The 21905-nt window shown below is 34.2% G+C and overlaps 1 protein-coding gene across 2 annotated transcripts in view; it reads right to left on the bottom strand.

The window, feature by feature from the left end:
* The window catches only part of RNF180 (ring finger protein 180), a 278059-nt gene that overhangs the window by 209993 nt on the left and 46161 nt on the right, over nt 1-21905 (bottom strand). The window contains exons 3-5 of one of the 2 annotated variants that reach the window (XM_060091716.1): nt 13478-13573; nt 10895-11854; nt 7788-7823 (exon numbers count right to left, since the gene is read on the bottom strand). In XM_060091716.1, coding sequence (XP_059947699.1) covers nt 7788-7823; nt 10895-11854; nt 13478-13573 — 1092 coding nt within the window. The remainder of the gene's footprint in view (nt 1-7787; nt 7824-10894; nt 11855-13477; nt 13574-21905) is intronic. The other variant, XM_060091717.1, reaches the window with a different exon arrangement.

The following is a 21905-nucleotide window of genomic DNA, read 5'->3' as shown; positions in this document are numbered from 1 at the left end:
CTTAAATTTCAACCAGTTTTTGAAAAATAAATATAAATATTAGTCAACACATATGAACCCCTAGATAACCACAGATCAAAAACCTACAATAAAAACACAAAAAACAGATAGAAAGGAACATAAGCATACCACTAAAAAATAATTAAACCACAAGGGAAGAGACTAAAAGAAGAACAGAGAAGAACTACAAAAACTACCAGAAGACAAGGAACAAAATGGTAGTAAGTACCTACATATTAAAAATCACTGTAAATGTCAGTGGACTAAATGCTCCAATCAAAAGACACAGAGAGGGGCTTCCCTGGTGGCGTAGTGGTTGGGAGTCCGCCTGCCGATGCGGGGGGTGCGGGTTCATTCCCCGGTACAGGATGATCCCACATGCCGTGGAGCAGCTGCGCCCGTGAGCCATGGCCACTGAGCCTGTGTGTCCAGAGCCTGTGCTCCGCAACCGGAGGGGCTGCAACAGTGGGAGGCCCGCGTACCGCAAAAAAAAAAAAAAAAAAAGAAGAAGAAAAAAAAATAGAAGACACAGAGAGGGCTGACTGGCTAAAAATAACAAGAGCCATCTATCTGCTGACTGCAAGAGACTCACTTCAGAGCTAAACACACATATAGTCTGAAAGTGAGAGTCAGGAAAAAGATATTTCATGTAAATAGCAACAAGAATGCTGGGGTAGCAATACTCAAATGAGACAAAGTAGACAGTCAAAACAAAGTCTATAACAAAAAGAAGGGCTTTATATAATGATAAAGTAATTAATACAAGAACTGTATATAAAACTCACTAACATATACATACCTAAAATAGGAGCATCTACATATATAAAGCAAACATTAACGGACATAAAGAGAGAAACTCACAATAATACAGTAATAGTAGGAGACTTTAACCACCCACTTACATAATTGGAGAGATCATTCAGACAGAAAAGCAAAACGGGAAAAGTAGTCCTAAAAGACACATTAGACCAGTTGAGCTTAATAGATATCTATAGGACATTTCAACCAATAACAGCAGAAAACACATTCTTTTCAAGTGCAAATGGAACATTCTCCAGGATATATCACATGCTTGGCCACAAAGAAGTCTCAACAAATTTAAGAGGATATAAAGTATACCAAGTATTTTTTCTGGCAACACAGAATGAAACCAGAAATTAACTGCAGGAAGAAAAATGGTAAAAACACAAAAATACATGGAGACTAAACAAAGTGCTACTTAAAAAAAAGGGGGGTCAATGATAAATCAAAGAGAAAATCAGTAAATACCTTGAGACAAATGAAAAAAAAAAACAAACGCAACCTTCCAAAATCCATGGCATGCAGCAAAAGCAGTTCTAAGAGGGAAGCTTATAGTGATATAGGTCTATTTCAAGAAATGAGAAAAATCTCCATTAAATAACCTAACCTACCATCTAAAGTAATTAGAAAAAGAAGTATAAGCAAAGTATAAAATCACCAGAAAGAAGGAAATAACAGAGATTAGCAAGGATATAAATAAAATAGAGACAAAAAAGAAGAAAAATCAATGAAACCAAGAGCTGTTTATTTTGAAAACATAAAGTTGATAAGCGTTTAGACAGTCTCATCAACAACAATAAAAGAGAAGACCCAAGTAAACAAAATAGGACATGAAAAAGGACAAATAACATCCAATATGACAGAGACATAAAAAATCATAAGAGAATACTACAAACAGCTATATGCCAACAAACTGGAAAACCTAGAAGAAATGGACAAGTTTCTAGAAACATGCAACCTTCAAAGACTGAATCAAGAAGAAACAGACAATCAGAACAGACCAATCACTAGTAGTGGAACTGAATTTGTAATAAAAAAAAAAAAAAACTTCCAGCAAACAAACATCTAGAACCAGATAGCTTTACAGGGGAATTCTAGCAAACATATAAGTAAGAGCTAATCCCTATCTTTCTCAAACTATTCCAAAAAAACTGAAGAGGAGGGAACACTCCCAAATTCATTCTATAAGGCCATAATTACCCTGATATCAAAACCAGACAAAAAATCTACAAAAAAAAACAAAATTAGAGGCCTTTATCTCTAATGAATACAGTTGTAAAATCTTCAACAAAATACTGATAAACCAAATTCAATGATACATAAAAAGGATTAAAAACCATGATCAAGTGGGATTTATTCCAGGAGGGCAAGGATGGTTCAATACCCAGAAATCAGTCAAAGTGACACACCACATTAACAAAATGAAGGATAAAAGTCACACAATCATCTCAATAAATGCAGAAAAAGCATTTGACAACATCCATTCATGATAAAAACTCTCATCAAAGTAGGTATATAGGGCACATATCTCAACATAATAAAGGCCATTTATTACAAACCCACAGCTAACATCATATTCAATAGTAAAAAGCTAAAAGCTTTTCTTCTAAAATCAGGAACAAGACAAGGATGCTCACTCTCACTGCTCCTTTTTAACATAGTATTGGACATTCTAGCCATAGCAATCAGGCAAGGAAAAAAAAAAAGAAAAGAAAAGGCATCCAAATTAGAAGGGAAGAAGTAAATCTGTCACTATTTGCAGATCACATGGTAGTATATACAGAAAATCCTAATGTCTCCATCAAAAACTACAGGAACTAATAAATGAATTCAGTAAAGTTGTAGAATACAAGATTAATATATAGAAATCTGTTCTTTTCTATACACAAATAATGAACTATCAGAGAGAGAAAGCAAGAAAACAATTCTATTTAAATTTTCATCAAAAAGAGTAAAATTCCTAGGAATAAAGTTAAACAAAGAGGTAAAAGACCTGTAGTCTGAAAACCATGCAACACTGAAGAAAGAAACTGAAGATGATACAAATAAATGGAAAGATCCCATGTTCATGGATTGGAAGAAATAATATTATTAAAATTACCACACTACCCAAGGCAATCTACTGATTTAATGCAATCCCTAACAAAACACCCATGACATTTTTCACAAAACTAGAACAAGTAATCCTAAAATTTACATGGAACCTCAAAAGACCTCAAATTGTCAGAGCAATCTTGAGAAAAAAAAGAGCAAAGCTGATTTCAGACAATACTACAAAGTTACAGTAATCAAAACAGAATGGTACTGACACAAAAAAAGACATATAGATCAACAGAACAGAATAAAGAGCCCAGAAATAAACCCAGGCACCTAAGGTCAATTACTCTAACACAAAGGATGCAAGAATATACAATAGAGAAAAGACAGTCTCTTCAATAAGTGGTGCTGGGAAAACTGGACCAATCCATGTAAAAGAATGAAATTAGAACATTTTCTCACACCATATACAAAATTAAACTCAAAATGGATTAAAGGCCTAAATGTATGACCTTAAACTACAAAACTCCTAGAAAAGAACATAGGCAGAATACTCTTTGACACAAATTGTAACATTCTGAGGCATCAGTCTCCTAAGGCAAAAGAAATAAAAGCAAAAATAAACAGGACCTAATTAAACTTAAAAGCTTTTGCACAGAAAAAGAAACCATCAAAAAAAAAGAAAAGACAATCTACTGAATAGGAAAAAAATATTTGCAAATGATATGACCAATAAGGGGTTAATATCCAAAATATATAAACAACTCATGTAACTCAATATCTAAAAACCAAATTACCCAATCAAAAAATGGGCAGAAGACCTGAATAGACATTTTTCCAAAGAAGATATACAGATGGCTAACAGGCACATGAAAAGATGCTCAACATTGCTAATCATCAGACAAATCAAAACCACAATGAGGTATCACCTCACACCTGTCAGAATGGCTATCATCAAAAAGACCATAAGTAACACATGTTAGCAAGGATGTGGATTAAAGGGAACCCTCAGTGCACTGCTGCTGGGAATGAAAATTGGTGCAGGCACCATGGAAAACAGTATGGAGGTTTCTCAAAAAACTAAAAATAAAATTACCATATGAACCAGCAATTCCATTCTTGGGTACATATATGAAGAAAACAAAAATGCTAATTCAAAAATATACACACACCCCAATCTTCACAGCAGCATATATACTACAGCCAAGATATGAAAGCAACCTAAGTGTCCATCAAGAGGTGAACAGATAATGAATTGTGTGTGGTGGGTGTTTGTGTGTGTGTATATATATATATATATATATATATACACACACACAATGGAAAATTATAGTAAAATGTGTCATCTAATTAAAATTTTAGTTATTTTCATTACTGAAGCTTCATTACTGAAGCTTTTTATTTCAATAAACCATTAATTTTCTTCTTTAGAAACAGAACAAATGGGGAATAACTGCTCAATACGTGAATTACTATTATGATTCAGAAGCACAAAATTTTATTTTAAAAAGATAACCAAAAATATATTTAGAATATGATTTGTGTATGATTTCAACTTGATGAATCAAGTGATAAAAGATTAAGTGGACTCCTTCAAAATCTGTGAAAAATTATCCCTATGTGCAAATCCAGGAAAATGAAACTTAATGCCTTTGTGGAAAATGCATATCTTCTCTAGGTAAACACAAGTGAGTAGGTCTTTAATATAATTTATTGACCTCTATTCTCCCCAGTGCCTAAATCACACCCTCGTAATAATACAAGTAGTCTTAACTCATTTAGTTAACTCAAAACAATGTAATATAATCATTGTAGATGGTTCATTGATTTATTAAAAACCATGATACTTGGTCAATTATTTTATATTTTCATGCACATGCCACAGAAATGTAAGGTAAACTCTTTTCACAATAGTTTCCTGTGGGTTTTAAAGAGACATTTTCTTTTATTCGTATTAACTAAGCTCAAGGTTAAGAAATGTCAACACAGCAGAACAAACAAAATGTTTAAACAGAATTATTTTAAAATATTATACAGTTATACTAGTGGCAGCTTTACATTCTCTCAATCCAGAGGAAGAAATATTCTTCCACAGGATGAAGTTTTAAAATTTCCTCAGAATGCTAACATTTCAGTCTTTACATGATTATACTAGCCACTTAGACAAACTACGTGGGCCAACAAAAGTCTCAAAGGAAATTAGAAACAGTTTGAACTGAATTAAAAACACAACATAAAAGTCATGGGTTGTAGCTCATGCAGTAACTAAAGGGAAATTTATAGCAACAAATGCTTAGATGAGATAAAAAAAGGATTTCCAATCGAAAACTTAAGTTTCTCCTATAAAAAATATTTTATAAGAGAAAGGAAAATAAAGTCAAAGCAAGGAAAAGGACGTCAGTAATAAAAGTAAGACCAGAAATCAATGACTTTGAAAACAAAACATAAGAGAAAAATATAATTGAAATCAAAAGCTGGTTCTTTGAAAAGATCAGTAAAATTGATAAACCTCTAGCAAAACTAAAAGCAAGGGGGGTGGGGAGAGAAGGAGAGATGAGACACAAATTGCTATTATCAGGATTGAAAAGGGGATATCATTACAGACCCAACAGACATTAAAGGGATAATAAGGGAATACTATGAACATTCTACACACACATTTTCAACAACTTAGATAATTCATTGTAAACAACTACCAAAATTATCCAATATGAAACAGATAATCTGAATTGTCCTATAAACATTAAAGAAACTGAATTTATAGTTAAATTCACCTCCTTCACCCACCCCCACCCCCAAAACCTCCAGGCCCAGGTAGTTTCCTTACCAAATATTTAAGAAAAAGTAATATTAATTCTTCACAATATTTTCCATAAAACACAACAGGAAAGAACAATTCTTAATTCATTTTATAAAGTCAGCACTACCATGATATCAAATCAGAAAAAGACTGTACAAAAATAGAGTAAGCATCAGGATAATATCCTTCATGTACAGAGGCAAAAAAACAAAGAAACTAAAAAAACTCAAAAAATATTGGCAAGTAGTATCCAGCAATATACAGAAAGAAAAATACAATATAACAAAATATTTACTGTGGGAATGAAACACTGGCTCAATATTTGATAATCACTTAACATTCACATAAAAAACACATAATCATATCAATTGATACAGAAAAAGAATTTGACAAAATTCAACATCCACTCATGATAAAACTTTCAGCAAACTAGGAATATAAGAAAACTTCCTCAACCTGACAAAGGGCATCTACCTAAAACCCATACCTAACATAATACTTAATGGTGAAAGACTGAGTGCTTTCTTCCTAACATCAGGAAAAAGACAAGGATACCGGCTCTCATCACTTCTACTCAACACCGTACTAGATGTTCTAGCTCACTCAATAACACACAAAAAGAAATAATCAAATTGGAAAGGAAGAAGTAAGACTTTTTATTTGCAGACATGATCACCTAAGTAGAAAACCCAGTGAAATCTACAAAACTCCTGCTATTCCTGATAGGTAAAATTAGAAAGGTTGTAAAATATAAGATTAACACCAAAAATCAACTGTATTTCTATATATTATTCATGAACAAATGGAAATTAAGATTTAATAAAATAATACCATTTACCAACAGTATACAAATATAAATACTTAGGGATAAACCTGACAAGAGATGTCAAAGATCTGTAATATCAACAGCACAAGACATAAAGTCAAAACAAAATTAATTATGTTTCTGTAAACTAGCGAAATACAATTATAAATCAAAACAATTTTTTTAATTAACAATAACACAAAAAGTAAATACTTAGGTATAAATCTAACAGTATATGCACACGTTCTGAATGCTGCAAACTGCAAAATACTGATGAAAGAAATCAAAGACCTAAATAAAAGGAGAGACATATCATGTTCATGGACTGGAAAAATAAACACAGTAAAGATTTTGGTTCTCCCCAAGTTGATCTATTTTTTGTAAAGATAAAAATGTTGATTCCAAATTTATATGGAAAGGCAAAGGAACTACAATAAAACAATTTTGAAAACGAAAAATAAAGTTGGAGGAATCACAGTACCCTATTTTAATGACTTAGTATAAAGCTACAATAAACAAGAAAGAGGTGTATTGGCAAAGGGAGAGACACAAAAATAAACTGAACAGAATAGAGAGTCCAGAGAAAGACCACACATATAGAGCCAGTTGATCTCTGACAAAGCTGAAAAAGCATTTCAATGGAGAAAGGACAGTGTTTTCAACAAATAGTTCTGGAACAATCAAGCATCTCTATGCAAAACAAGGGACCTCAACCTAAATCGCACACCTTATTAAAAAAAAAACTCAAAATGAGTCATAATTCTCAATATAAAACTTAAAGCTGCATAACTTTTATAAGAAACAAAAGGAGAAAATCTTCATAACCTAGGGTTCAGCAGAGTTCTTAGATAGGACACCAAAAGCACGATCCATTAAAAATAAATTTGAGAAACTGGACTTCATCAAAATTAAATATGTTTCTTCTATAGGAAAAAAATGTTTTCTGAGAGTATAAAAGTACAAGCTACAGACTGGGAGAAAATCTTTACAAATCACATACTCAATGAAGGACTTACATCCAAAGTATATAAAGAACTTTCAAAATTCAACACAAAGAACACAACCCAATTAAGAAAATGACTAAAAGATTTGAAGATACTTCACTAAACAATATATATAAATGGGAAAATAAGCACTTGAAAAATGGCGAACATCATTAGGGAAATGTCATTAGGGAAATGCAAACTAAAACCAGAATGTGAAACCACTATGTATTTATTAATGTCAAAATTTTAAGAGTACCAGGTGTTCGTGAGGATACACTGCAAAAGGAACTCTCATACATTGCTGCTTGGAATGCAAAATAGTATAGCCATTCAGAAAAACAATTTGACAGTTACTTACCATATGATCCAGCAATCCCACTCCTGGACATTTACCCTAGAGAAATGAAAGCTTAGGTTCACACAAAAACCTGTACATGAATGTTTATAACAGCTCTATTCATAACTGTCAAAACCTGGAATAACCTACCTCTGTTCAATAAGTAAATGGATAAACTGTGGTTCATTCATACAATGGAATACTATTAAGGAATAAAAATAACAAACTAGAGATATATGCAACAACTTGGATGAATCTCACAGGTAATTATGCTGAGTAAAAGAAGCCAGTCTCAAAACATTATATACTATATGTTCTAATTTTATAACATTACATTATTTTATAAAATTATCAAAAAGACAAACTAAAGTAATGGAGAACAGATCAGTGGTCTTCAGGAATTAGGGATGGGACAAGGGTGTGATTATAAAGATATAATCATGGCACAATTATAAAGGCACAAGGGAAATTTGGGGTGGGGCTGATGGAACTGTTCTGGACCCCCATTGTGGTGGTTGTTATATGAATCTATACATATATTTCAATCATAGAGCTGTATGACAAGAATAAATCAACTTTATTGCATGATAATTAAAAAAGAAAACCAAAACCAAAAAGACTGTGTTGAATAAAAAAAGGGTTTGCTGGGCTTCCCTGGTGGCGCAGTGGTTGGGGGTCCGCCTGCCGATGCGGGGGACGCGGGTTCGTGTCCCGGTCCGGGAGGATCCCACATGCCGTGGAGCGGCGGGGCCCGTGGGCCATGGCTGCTGAGCCTGCGCGTCCGGAGCCTGTGCTCCGCGGCGGGAGAGGCCACAGCAGTGAGAGGCCTGCGTACCACAAAAAAAAAAAAAAAAAAAAAAAAAAAAGGGTTTGCTCAGCACTCTTTCCCCAAAGTAGATGCTCAATTAATATTTGCTGAACGAAAACACTGAAAACTGGCTGTAGTTTCTGCTTTAACAATAATCTCATTTACATCCCTAAGCTTCAAAAATTTAAGTAACTTTTTGTAGCATCATTAACATTTTCTATCATGGTGTCTGCCACAGAAAGATGTCTAGTTTACACACAAAAAAATTTAACATGTCAAATGAAAGTCAGAAATCTAGATACTCCAACCAATTATTTTAAACTTTAAAAAGATTACCATTAATAATAGGTAACTTTTTCTTTATATCTTGTATGCATATCTTTCTCATTAAAAAAGGGGCAGGATCTGTTTTGAAGTCATTACCCAAAGGCACGATATACAAAACAGATATCTGATATCTGTTTTAGATCAACTAATCTTTATTAAACATTAAACGAGCTGAATAGCTAAGCCATTAATTTTTCTCGAATATCAACTCTTCCTAGGATTTATCCTTTTCCTTGAATTAGTAAAACTATTAAAAATTCTTCTTCCTTCTGACTCAAACCACAGTGTGTACTCACACTGTGAATTCATGTCATTTCTATGCTGCTACCTGTTTTTAGATTTTCTTTGCTAAGGACACATTGGGCATTTGTTTGCCTGTAGCTCCTGTGCAATCAACCAAACCTATTAGGATCCCACCATATCATTCCTGTACTGATCTGTCACAGGTCTAAGACTCATTCACTTCGATCAATTAGCTAAGCAGATTGGTTAAATCACATGTGTGTGAATGAATAAAAGCAACCTTATCAAAAAAAAAAAAGGACCATTAATTTTGGTCTTACTTTGTTTTAAACTATGTGAAAAAGAGTGTTCCTATGCTAGAAAATGATTAAAAATATAACTGAGGTTTTCAGAAGTACCTAGCCTAAGAATTATACACATTTTGAAAACTGTAAAAATCTTATTTGCATATTTACAGCACAGAACAAGTATAACTTTCATACTTCTTTGAAATCTCTATTTGTTAAGAGAATTATTTTAGAACCCTCCACATTGTTTTTAAGGTATTTGTTCTGTTCACTTAACATAACATATGATCATCTCCAATTTATCTAGGTTTAAGTCAAATTTTCAATAAAATTTTTGAATTTTACAGCTTTGATAAGTTAAACTATAAGGTATATTATAATGGTGCTAAAACATATTCTTTTTTACATCCTACAGTATACGCTTTGATGTCACATTACACCATCACTTGCAAAGAAACCAAATTGAAATGCTTTTGTCAGAAACCAGTCAAAAATATAAAAACAATTACTTATACTATCTAACAAAAAGATGAAAAATACCTAACATGATTGAGGCACTTAATGCAGTAATTTTATTTTATTCAGTCCATGACTAGAATCATAAACAATAATGAGTTTGGTTAACTAAGAATGAACTATTATGTAAAGTTGTAGCTTTCTGTATTTTAGCTCTGAGGACACTGTTAATATTCAATATACTAATTAATAAGGACTGCTATCTATTATGACCAAATAATGAAGGCAATTTTCAAAAATAGTTTATACAGAAATAAGCCAGTCCTCAAACTTCTAAATTTTCATAAGCACCTCATCCACCGGTTTTAATTGGTTTCCTCAGTGCCTAATATTGGTTTCCTTCACACACCCCACCCCTGAACGTATCATTATAGGTATAGGAGTTCAAACCACAGAGAAACACCCTCTCCTATAAAATTACAGTAAGGGTCAATTATCCTTTAGATAATTTTCACAATTTAGCACAGTTAACCATATCTGGCTCATGTGGGCACATAATTAAATGGGGCTCCTTGAAAATATCCATTTAAACTAAATGTAATGAAAGTGAATGAATTTGTCACTACATTGGATTTACTTAGGGAAACATTTTTGTTTCAATTTAACCTGAAAAACCAGCACTGCAAAACAATCCTAACATGAATATATTTAAAATGTGTATGACAACCTAGTCTCAATATCATGAGATGAATGTTCCTATAAAATATTAGCAAAATTGGGAAAAACTTCACAAAAGGGCATTTTCTGTACACGTGTAAGCACAGAGACATGGTTATACATGTCAGTTATAATAGAGCTACATGATCATTAAGTTCAGTTGGGAGAAATGTCATTTCAAAAATCACTCAAGTCAAGTTTTTATAATATAGGTAATTCAAAGTTAGCTCCTCTCCCCAAAGCCTGACATTTATAATACAGAATTTTTAGTAAAGTCTTTTAAAAATTACCTGCTTCTGCAGCCATCTTTCATGCCTTCGTTGTTTCCGTCTCAGATTCTTCAGCTTGCTCTTTTCTCTCTTACTGAGCCTTTGATTAATGGCACCCAATGAAAAACTGCCTGAGTGCAGGAAGTCCAGAGGAGAGAGGTGCTCTTCCTGGTCTGGGGCCTCCAGTGTGCTCCTGCCAGCTGAGGGCAGGTCCATCAGGAAAGTCAGGTTGTTAGGACTAGCATGGCCAGAGTACACTGCAGAAGCTTCTAGACCACACTGAAATTCTCCTCCTCTTTGTGTCTGGGTCTCACGGGGAGTCACTGAAAATCTTTGCAGCAGCATATTAGGATCAAAACTGGATGAAATCTGAAAGGAACGGTTATTTTTACTCGATTCTAAAGGCAAGCCCGAAAGGTCAATAGGCTGCGTTTCATTTAGCCTGGGATACACAGTAGTCTTACTATGGATTTCATATAAAGTGGGTAATAAAGTCAGTTTCTCATTGATGTCCAAATCCAAGCTATGTGATTTTCTATGAAAAGCTCTCGTAGTGCATCTGCCGGTCACAAGCTGTGGAACAAAAAGATGATATTTTGGATCTGATGCTTTGAAGAGCAGTTTTTCGTTCTTCATCTTGAAATATGTTGACCGTACCTCCAGGCAGAGTGCTTCTGTTAATCTTCCAGGACGATTATTATTTTGGGCCATGTTTAAAAGCCCGTGACTTCTGTTTTTGGAGGCGTCACCTCTCAGCAGAGTCTCCTTGTCACAACCTGACTGAACTCTAGGATGTGACAAGTATTTCAGCGAGGGTCTCATTAGTCGGCCTGACCGTGTTGGCTGATAATCGGTCCGGCTTTTGGAGAGATGTACAGCTGCAAGCTGGCCACAGGAACATTTTGGAGTGCTGACAAAATTAAAGCCCCCTAAACGGGCCCCACAGAAAGGGCAATTCAGTTTTCCAACTGTCCACTGGGCCTACAGGTAATAAAGAAAAATAAGAACAATTCTTTCTTTGTAAAGTAACCAAAGAGAATGTGAGCTGTTTTTCTGTTTGTGGTTTTATTGTTTGTTTGTTTGTTTTTTAAAGCCGACCACATGAAAGTTTTCTATGCCACAGAAAAGGCCAGCATTCTGTTTTCTGATTAGTAGACAGAACAGTCTACTAGATGGAAACAAGCCTTCCAATAAATAGAGATAAGAAGCTCCAAAGGTCTAGAATGATAACATATTGCACATCACACCCATCTAAACAATACTCCTAAGAATTCTAAAAGAGTCTCTTAAACAATAGGCTGAATATGGATACAGTGTGAACTAATGAAAAGAAAAATACACTATGGAACCAGGAAGCAAATCAGTCTACAGAGCTTAATTTGCAAGTAAAATCTCACAGAAAAGTGTCTGTTTTGATACACTTCTTGCATACCAAGCACTGTGGGAGGGAACTTTACCCAACCAACAGAATAAAGCTCTTCCTGCCTTTTTACATACAACCAAAAGATATTGGTTGCATACATCAGTTACTTCATTTTCTATACTCAGATTACAAATTAATAATGAACTAACTTAAAGCTATCTTTTCAACAGAGATAGTAGGACATCTACAGTGTCCTAATACATTTTCTAAAGTTCAGGACACTAATAAGCAGTGCACTGGCATTTTCCCAGGAAATCATTACGACGTGAGAATGGATGCAAGGGATATCTAGCTAATGTTATTCTTTAACAAAAAAAGTAAGCTAGTCAGTGGAGAAAGGCAACTATATTGTTCCAAAAATCATATTACTTATACTTTTCTAATACTTAGCTGTTTTGAATTATGAGAAATAATGATGCCACACTGACAAGATGAATTCCTACTCATAATATTTCATTAAGGATCCTTAAAAGTGTGTTTTTTTGATACTGATTGTGCCAATAAGAGTCATTAATTTTCCAGTTTATTTTACATTTGTGTAATGATACACATAGGATATTTCATTCACTCAATAGGTACTGTTCTAGGTGCTGGGGATATAGTACATAATGAACAAAATATAAAAACTTCTGACTTCATGGAGTTTATATTCTAGTAGAGGAGCTAGGTAACTAACAAGATCAGTAAGCCCTTTGTGTATGTGTATATATATGCATATGTGGATATGCGTATGAATGTGTATAATAATTTATATATGTCATATATACTTAAGCATATTTAAAGTTCTATATATCACTTATAATGTGTGTGTAAAACATAGATAGGTATATAAAGTAGAGAAGGGAGAAAGGAAGTGTTGAGAGTGGTAATAGTGGGGAGAGGCAGTTGATAGATTGGCCAGGCAATGCCTCACTGAGAATAAAGACCTAAGGAAATGAAGAAACAGGTGAGTAGCTTTGGGAAGAGAAGTCAAGGAAGGGGAAATACCAAGTGCAAAGTCTGAGGTATAAAAGTACTCAGAGCACTCCAGTAATAATGAAGAAACCAGTAAGCGTAATCAAGTTACACACCCTTTCATGTCTCTTGAAACAATGCACCCAAGAAAAATAGCTCTAAAATGAGGGCAAAAACTTTCTGAAGGTAGTATATTCCTAATTTTACTCAGAAACAATGGAACTTACTTTTTGTATTAGGCAGTGTATCCATTCTGGAAGGGCTTCTATATCCATATGCCACACATGACAAATATTTTGATCATCAGCTGAATCATGTCTACCCTGTTATATCAAAATGCATAATATTAGTCATGACTAGTTCAGAATTTATTACACAAAATTCATATTTGAGTAAAACACAAAAAAATACTTTCAATTTTAGATAGGAAGGAAATACATACTGCCCTTCTCTCCTTACTCCCATTGCCAAAGACAAACACAGAAAGAAAAGGTTTTTTTTTTTCAGGGAATAGCCACGTTTAAATTGACCAAAAAAAAAAAAAAAAAGATTCCTGCATTTCATTGAGTTCATCAAATTAAATTTAAAATTGAGCAGAAAGTTACTGAATGGACAAATCTGGTACCCTATTTTTTCTGTGTGTGAGTAAAAATACTACCATTTATGACAACTTTCCCCAGCCTTCAATCTCTGATTCTGTCTGGACTCTAATGACAGAATAAAGGAGTTGCTGTATTCTCTATCAAGATGCTCCAGAATAGTTTAAGAGAATGGGAGAAGAGGAATAATTGTACAGGGAGCTAGATAGGCTCTGACTAAATTTCAGCTGTGTAAGTACAACAAAAAATTCAAAAAGAGACAATTTTAGCCTTTTGAAGTAGGTTTGTAGAAATAAATGTGATATATAGTTGAGACACGATGACTTCTCAACATGTCAAAAAAATTCAGGGCAGTCCAGGGTGAAGATATGTGGTTCTTTACTACCTCTGTGACCATAGGACAGCTGCTTTACCTCTCTGGCTCTCAGTTTCTTTTCCTGTAAAACACTGCTACATAACTGCTCAGGTCCCTTCTGGGTCTACAGAATTTCATTCTGTGAAATGACAGTAAGGGTTGATTGACAAGAACAGCACAAGGGTAGGCTCCTGTCCATATATCCTTTCCCAGGATCAGATTTTAAACAGAAGTAGCTCTGCAAGTTGACAAAGAATAGTTCTCTTTTATATTTCCAAAGTGGTTGCACTACTAGTTACTATAATCAGGTTATAACAAAGTAACAAACAAGGAAATTATTAAGCATGACTTAGAAGTTTGTATTCACAGTGCTATGAATGAAAAAGGACTGAATCTCTTTAAGAAATTTTCACTGAATAATCTACATTAGATTGTGACTTAGAGCCAGGATCACCCAGAATTTTTGTTTAATATCCCAAGATGGTTCCTCTGGACCTTACATCATTTTTCTCCTCCATCAGTAGATCTTAAGGTACTAAATTGTTGCCCAGTGTAGACAAAAAGTTTCAGTGTAATTTATTTACATATTGGAAAGATCTATAAAGAAGTCATGTTAATCTAACTTTGGTCAGGAGCCCAAAAAATCAAAATATAAATTAAAAGTGGAAGGGACTTGAGCTACTGTTATAGGTTAGATCACGTTTCATTATTTTGTATATTGTATACAGCAGTATTTTATATGTCAAAATAATAATTAGTGCTAAACCAAATTCAAGATTATAATGATGAAATAAAACTTCTGTTAAAAGGTTTAAAAATTTCCAATTCTAATGTTTTAAAAATCTGCAACATGGGTTGAAAATATTTCAATGGCAAATAGAAAATCTGTTGGGAAGGGTTTATAGTTGCCCGAAGAGAAACTTTACAGTTTTATTCATGATGCCTAAACTTCAATTCTGGTTAACAAATGGAACTTCCCATGTCAATACAAGAATAGTGAGGGCCAGAAAAGTGCAGGGCAATATGAAGAGGATATTACTGAACAGAAGTAAAGTTAGGAACAGAAGAGGAGATGCTAGGAATACTTTCTAGCTCAAACATCTTACTGCTCCCTAATACATGGCTATTCACAAGAGTGTTAGGCAAACATACAAAGGTTTAATCTTATTCTAGATTATGATAAAATGATACAGCGAAAATTCAGGCAGAGAGAAATGTAATTCTTGGTTTCAAGATAGCAAAGTGAGTACATATTCCAGCCTATACTCTCTATCAAACCACAGAACCTGCAAAAGATTTTTCAAAAAAAGGAATCAATAGATGAATGAGAAAATATGGGTGGGGAGATTTCAATGGACCGAAAATTGTAAGGAACCTCTGAGAGATTAATAAGGGAAACAACAGCATACTGTATTCAAGTACATAACAGATGAGAACAACACAAAGAATGGCCCATGCCAAAGTTGTGGAAAATAGAAGCAAAAAAGGGCCCTGGGCAACTATTTGGGGTGGATGTGAAGTCTGTCTATCTCCAGGCAAGAGGAGCACTTGGGGCAGAGAGAAATAGGGCAACATTTCTGAAAATGTGGCGGAAAGGCCTGGAAAAAAATGGAAAGCATTTGTAATATGTCTAGAAGATGAGCTACTGAGGACCAATCTCTATTCTTGCTGAAAATATTACCATATAAAAATATTACATTATTTACTATATTAACTATATCAACATATAAAGAATATGAAATAGATTTGTTTTAATAATAAGGTACACCTCTAACACACACTGTTTTTTTTTTAAATCAAGTGAAAGAGAACTAAATATACTTGGAATTACGATACTAAAAGCATATACAACCTAAAGAAAACCAATATTACAACTTTTCTATGGAAACATATGTATATAAATGGATAGAAAAGGTACCTTACAGGCTGTGTACCAAGTTGATATCACTGGCTAGATTTTAAGAATGAAAGAAGCCTAAGATTAGGAAAGTTACTAAAAGGAAACTAACTTTTCCATAATTGTTTTAATAGGAGAATATATTAAATTACACTTATATAATAAAATATTTATTTAAAAATTGATGTAAATAAAAATAAAATACATTGATTACTTCTAGTTCTGGAAATACTGGAGTAAGTGGTATTAGACATGCTCTCACTATTAAAACTGATAAAACTAGGCAAAATATATTAAAGTATTATTTTAAGACATTAGACAAAAGAAAGCACAGGACTGTGATCCCTCAGAGAAGGAAAATAAATGAGGTAAGCCTAAAAATAACCCTGGATTTCTGCCTGGGGGAACTTTCAGAACCTTGGTATAGGGAGGAGGAACCCAATTAGTGTACAGCAGCCTTGATGATTTAAGATGGAGCTCAGAGTCTGTAGAGGCTAAATAGCTAGAATTTGCAAGACACTGTACTGGCAAGGAGAGGCCTATAAATAGAAAAAAAGTTCCAGAAATCTGTATAGTGATTCCTCTAAATTTTTGGTTGAATACCAATATGGACATATGTAGGGTGAGATATCAGAGAACCAGATAAAGAAAACTTACTAAGGAAAAGACATCTTCTAGTGAGCTGCAAACAACTATTCACACAGGGCTCACAGCAAGGCTGGGAAGATGTTCAAGTTCCAAGCACCCAGAGTAGAAAGATCTCAATGAACTTATGGGGTCTTTAGGAGAGATTCCAGAAGAGTTCTGCCTTAAAAGTAGGGCTAAATTAGCCCAAGAGTAAAGGGTACTAAAAAGCAACTCTAATAAAGCTTAAAAATAAGCCTCCAAAGAATGAAGTTCAATCACAAATAACTTATATGCTCGCTAAAACACCCTTTAAAGGAAGACAATAATATCCAGACACTCAATAATGTTAAATCTAAATGTCCAACCTACAAGAAAAACTACTAGATATGTACCAAAAAAAAAAAAAAAATCCAAAACATGTGACCCACAACCAGGAGAAAAATTGATCAATAGAAATATACCCCCCAAAAAGTGGATATAATTGCATAAACAGACATTAAACCAGCTATGACAAATATTTTCAAGTATTAAAAGAAAAACATGAGTATAATGAAAAGATAAATTGTCTTAATACCTAATGAATGATATATCTAGAGAAGAAACTTTTCTGAAATTAAAAATTTCACTTAACAGCAAATTAGATACTGCAGAAGAAAACCTGAACATATAAAATAAAAAATAATGAAAAAACCAAGCATAGAAAGAAAAAAAATGTGGAAAACAATAAGCAACATCTCAGTGACTTTTGGGAAACATCAAATAGTCTAACATACATGTAAATGGAGAATAGATGGGACAATAGAATAAATCATGGCCAAATTTTCCAAAGGCCTATAGATTCAAGAAGCTCAGGGATCCTCAAACAGTGTAAACACAAAGGAAACCATGGCTCTTAATAAAACTGCTGAAATTCAGTGACAAAAGAATGCATCAAGAAAAACTAGGTATCTTACAAACCGGAGAAAAAAGATAACAATGACTTTTGGAATTCCACTTAGGGCCATGAAGGAATAGGAGTTCAGAACTAACTTCCTACCACAAACAACTAGGAAACTGGACAAAATGTAACAAACAACTATTTTCAAACAGTGGGACAACAGGCAGTAAAATACTGACTTCTGAGAGAAATAAATTAATTGAGCCTATAGTCATCCAGACTTTCTTCCTGGTGGCAATTAACAGACTACAGTACACATGAAGAAGGAACCTCGACAGAGTCTGGTCAACTTTCTGACTTGAGGAAACAAGAATCAGATTTTTTGGAGCTTAAGGCAAACTAAAATCTGCAGGACACAGTACCCAAGAGAGATTTTTTTTTAAAGTTCCAGAAATTTGTATATGGTTTCCCCTTGAGTCTTTGATCAAAGTCCAATATGGTCATGCTTAGAGCAAAACTCCAGGAGACTGTGCTAAGAACACCTGTACAGAGGAAAGAACAATTAGAGAGGCTATAAGCCAAATAATTCCAAGAGCTCACACAGGGCCAGGAAACATTATGTTCCAACCAGCCTGATGCTAAAGGACTCATTAAATAATGAAGCATTCAGTAGTGACCCAAAGGGTCATTTCATAAAAGTGAGACTAAATTGGCCTTAGAATAAGGACTACTCTAAACCTGCCCTAAAGAACCTAAAAATAAGCTTCTAAATTATCAAAATTATCTAAAAACAAGTATTAGGCAGAACAAAATACAAAAGCCTTTAAAGGAATAAAACAAAGTATAACACTCCACAACATAAAATTTACAGTGTTTGGTATCCAAACAAAAATCCAACATAGAACAGGCCTGGAGGAGAGCAGGCCTGTTGACCTGAGGGAAATGGATAAAACTCTATCCAGATCCTTTCTCCTTGTCTCTCCAACAAAACAAAAGCCTTAAACTACTAGCGGAAGGACAATACACATTGTGACCCTTAGAACACTGATGAACAGCAACAACAAAACCCTCAAATCCCTGAGAGAGTGGCAGGAATACAATGCTGGACACAAAACTATAACTGAAAGGGACAGGAGCGCTGAGATGGCCAAACCCCTAAGATCCAAAAATGCAGTGCCTGAGGCAGTCAGGAAAGGAAGACGGATGTAAAGTAGGGGACAGAAAGGAAAATATGGTACTGATGAGGATGAACTGAAACTCATGCCAGTTTCACTGTCTCTGATCTTGATTATATGGGTATATATCAGAGAAACTAGAACCCTTCATCACAGAGCTAAATATACATCTATCTGACCCAGGAGGCAGAGTCTGAACTAGGATCCAGGGGAAGGCAGAGAAGTTATAGGCTTGTTGAAGTTGCTGTCCCTTTTCAACAAGGCAAGCCAGCATAACAAAACTATGGGGATAGAGAAGAGATCAGTAATTATCAGGGTTGGGTGAGGGAGGAAAGGATTGAATATGAAGGGTGAGCATGAGAGAATTTAGGGAATAATGTAACTGTTCTGTATCTTGATTGTAGTTATGTATAATCAACCCTATTCATTTGTCAAAACTCAGGGAACTGTATACCAAAGAGTAATTTTACTGTATAAAAAATGTTATAAATGAAGGTGAAATAAAGACTTTTTCATAGGAACAAATCCTAAAAGAATTTATCATCAGTAAATTTGAACTATAAGACATGGCAAAGGAAGTTCTTCGGTACAAGAAAAATTTCATCAAATGAAACTTGGATCAACACAACTGAGTAAAGTGGTCCTCAAATGGTAAATATGTTGGTAAATGTAAAATTTATTTTTTTTCTTTTTAATTTTCTTTAAAGGACAGCTTACTTGTTAAAGCAGTTTGTTAAAAATATTCTGTGGAGTTTTAAATGAAAAAATAAAATATCTGAAGACAACAATATGAAGAATAGGAAATGAGAAATGAAAGCATACTGAGTAAGATCCTCACTCTATATGTGCTATGGCATAATATAATTTAAAGGAAGACTTTGATAAATTACGGATGCATATTGTAAACCAAAGATCAACCACTAAGGGAAAAACAGTACCCTAAAAAGTCAACAGACATAAAAGGAATCCTGAAAATAACTTAATCCAAAAATGCAGTAAAAGAAAAACAGAAGACAGAACATGAGACAAATAGGGAATAAATGTTACATTTAAGCTCAAACATATTTATACTCACATTAAATGTAATGATCTAAATATTCCAATTACAAATCAGAGGATATTAGACTGGATGACAAAGACCAAACTATACATCTTATACAAGAAATTCATTTTTAATATAAAGGCACACATAGGTTTGGAATTTAAAGGATAAAAATTTTTACCATGCAAACATAAATCAAAGGAAAGCTAGAGTTGCTATATTAATATCAAAGTAGATTTCAGGACAAGGAATATTGTCAGGGATAAAAAAGAAACTTTTCATAATTATAAAGGAGTCAATTCATCAGGAAGACATAACAATTGTAAATATGTATTCACCGAATAGCAAATGTCAAAATACTTGAAGTAAAAGCTGACAGAACTTAAAAAGAAAATGGACAAACACATAATTATAGTTGGAAATTTCAGCATTTGTCTTATAAAGTTGTATTACAAGTAGACAGAAACTCGGTAAGAATATAGAACATTTAGACAACACCATCAATCAACTGACATTTGTGCAACACTATACCCAACAACACAGAATAGATATTTGTTTAAAGTGCACCTGGAATACGTTCCAAGAAGGACCATTTGTTGGACCATTATTTAGATTTAAAAGGAATGAAGTAATGCCAAATGTGTTCTCTACTATAATGGAATTAAATTAGAAAACAATAGCAGAAAGATATCTGAAAAATCCCCAAGTACTTGAAAATTAAAAAACATACTTCTAAAGAACCTATGGGTCAAAGAAGAAATCACAAGAGAAATGAGAAAATACCTCAAATTGAATAAAAAGGAAAACACACATATTAAAATTTGTAGGATGCAGATAAAGCAGTGGTCATAGGATACTTTAGAGTATAAATATATTTGACAAAATAAAGGATTCAATGATCTAAGCTTCTTCCAACTTAGAAAGCTACAAGAAGAGCAAATTAAGACTAAAGTAAACAGAAAGAAAATAATACATATCAGAAATAAATAAAATAAAAAATAGACAAACAATGAAACTGAAAGATATTAAAGAAAGATAAAACATGACCAATATTTGGGAAAAGGAGAGACATGATTATAGAATCAATGACATTTAAACAATAATAATGTAATGGAGTGGAAAGTTTTATGAAAAAACTTGGCAAACTAGATGAAATAAAATTCTTAAAAGATATAATTTACTTAAATGAATCAAGGAGAAATGGGCTATATGAACAGCTCTAAATCAATTAAGCTAAATTTGAAATTAAATCTTGTCTCCCACCAAAAACAAACAAACTGCTCCAGGCCCAGATGGCTTTTCTGGTGAACTGTATCAAATAGTTAAGGAAGAAATGTACAAATCCTATACAAATTCTTTCAGAAAACTGAGTATGATGGACTGCTTCCCAACTCATTTTATGAGGCCAGCATTATCACAAAAATTTTTAAAGATAAAGATGTTACAATAAAGGACATCCATGAAGGAGAGGATCAAGATGATGGAGTAGGAAGACCCTGAGCTCACCTCCCCCCACGAAAACATCAAAACTACAACTACATATAGAGCAACTCTTGTTGAGAATGACCTGAACACTAGCAGGACAGATGGCTCTTTTACAACCAAGGTTATGAAAGAGAGAACCACACAGAGCCTGGTAGGAGAGGAAGAGAAGCATTTCTAGTTGCAACCCAGCCCCCTAGTGGGTGACCAAGAAGAGGAAGGCGATATCACAGTCTTGGCATCCTCCCTAAGAAGTCAGGGGTTCAAGTCCCATATTAAGCACCCAAGCCCTGGGGTCTGGCAACAGGAAGACGAGCCCCCTTGGATGCTTAGAAAAGCAGTGGGGCTTTCAAGAGGGCCATAAGAAACCGGGACTCTGCTCTTGAAGGGCATGCACACAGACTTGCTTGCTCCCAGTCCAAGGATAGAGGCAGCAGAATGAAAACTGCTTGGTGCTCTGGCCAGCCTGCCAGGACCATCCCAGCATGCCCGCCCAACCTACACTGAGCACCTGCTCTAGCCCCTCCAGCTCAGGTACTGCTTCCCACCAACGTGGAGACTGCCATCACACACAGTAGGGAGAAGCACAGCCAGCTCAGAA

The sequence above is a fragment of the Mesoplodon densirostris genome, chromosome 3, assembly GCF_025265405.1.
Source record: "Mesoplodon densirostris isolate mMesDen1 chromosome 3, mMesDen1 primary haplotype, whole genome shotgun sequence".
Classification (NCBI taxonomy): domain Eukaryota; kingdom Metazoa; phylum Chordata; class Mammalia; order Artiodactyla; family Ziphiidae; genus Mesoplodon; species Mesoplodon densirostris.
Note: the sequence above shows the minus strand (reverse complement) of the source record. Positions and strands in the feature narration are given on the sequence as shown.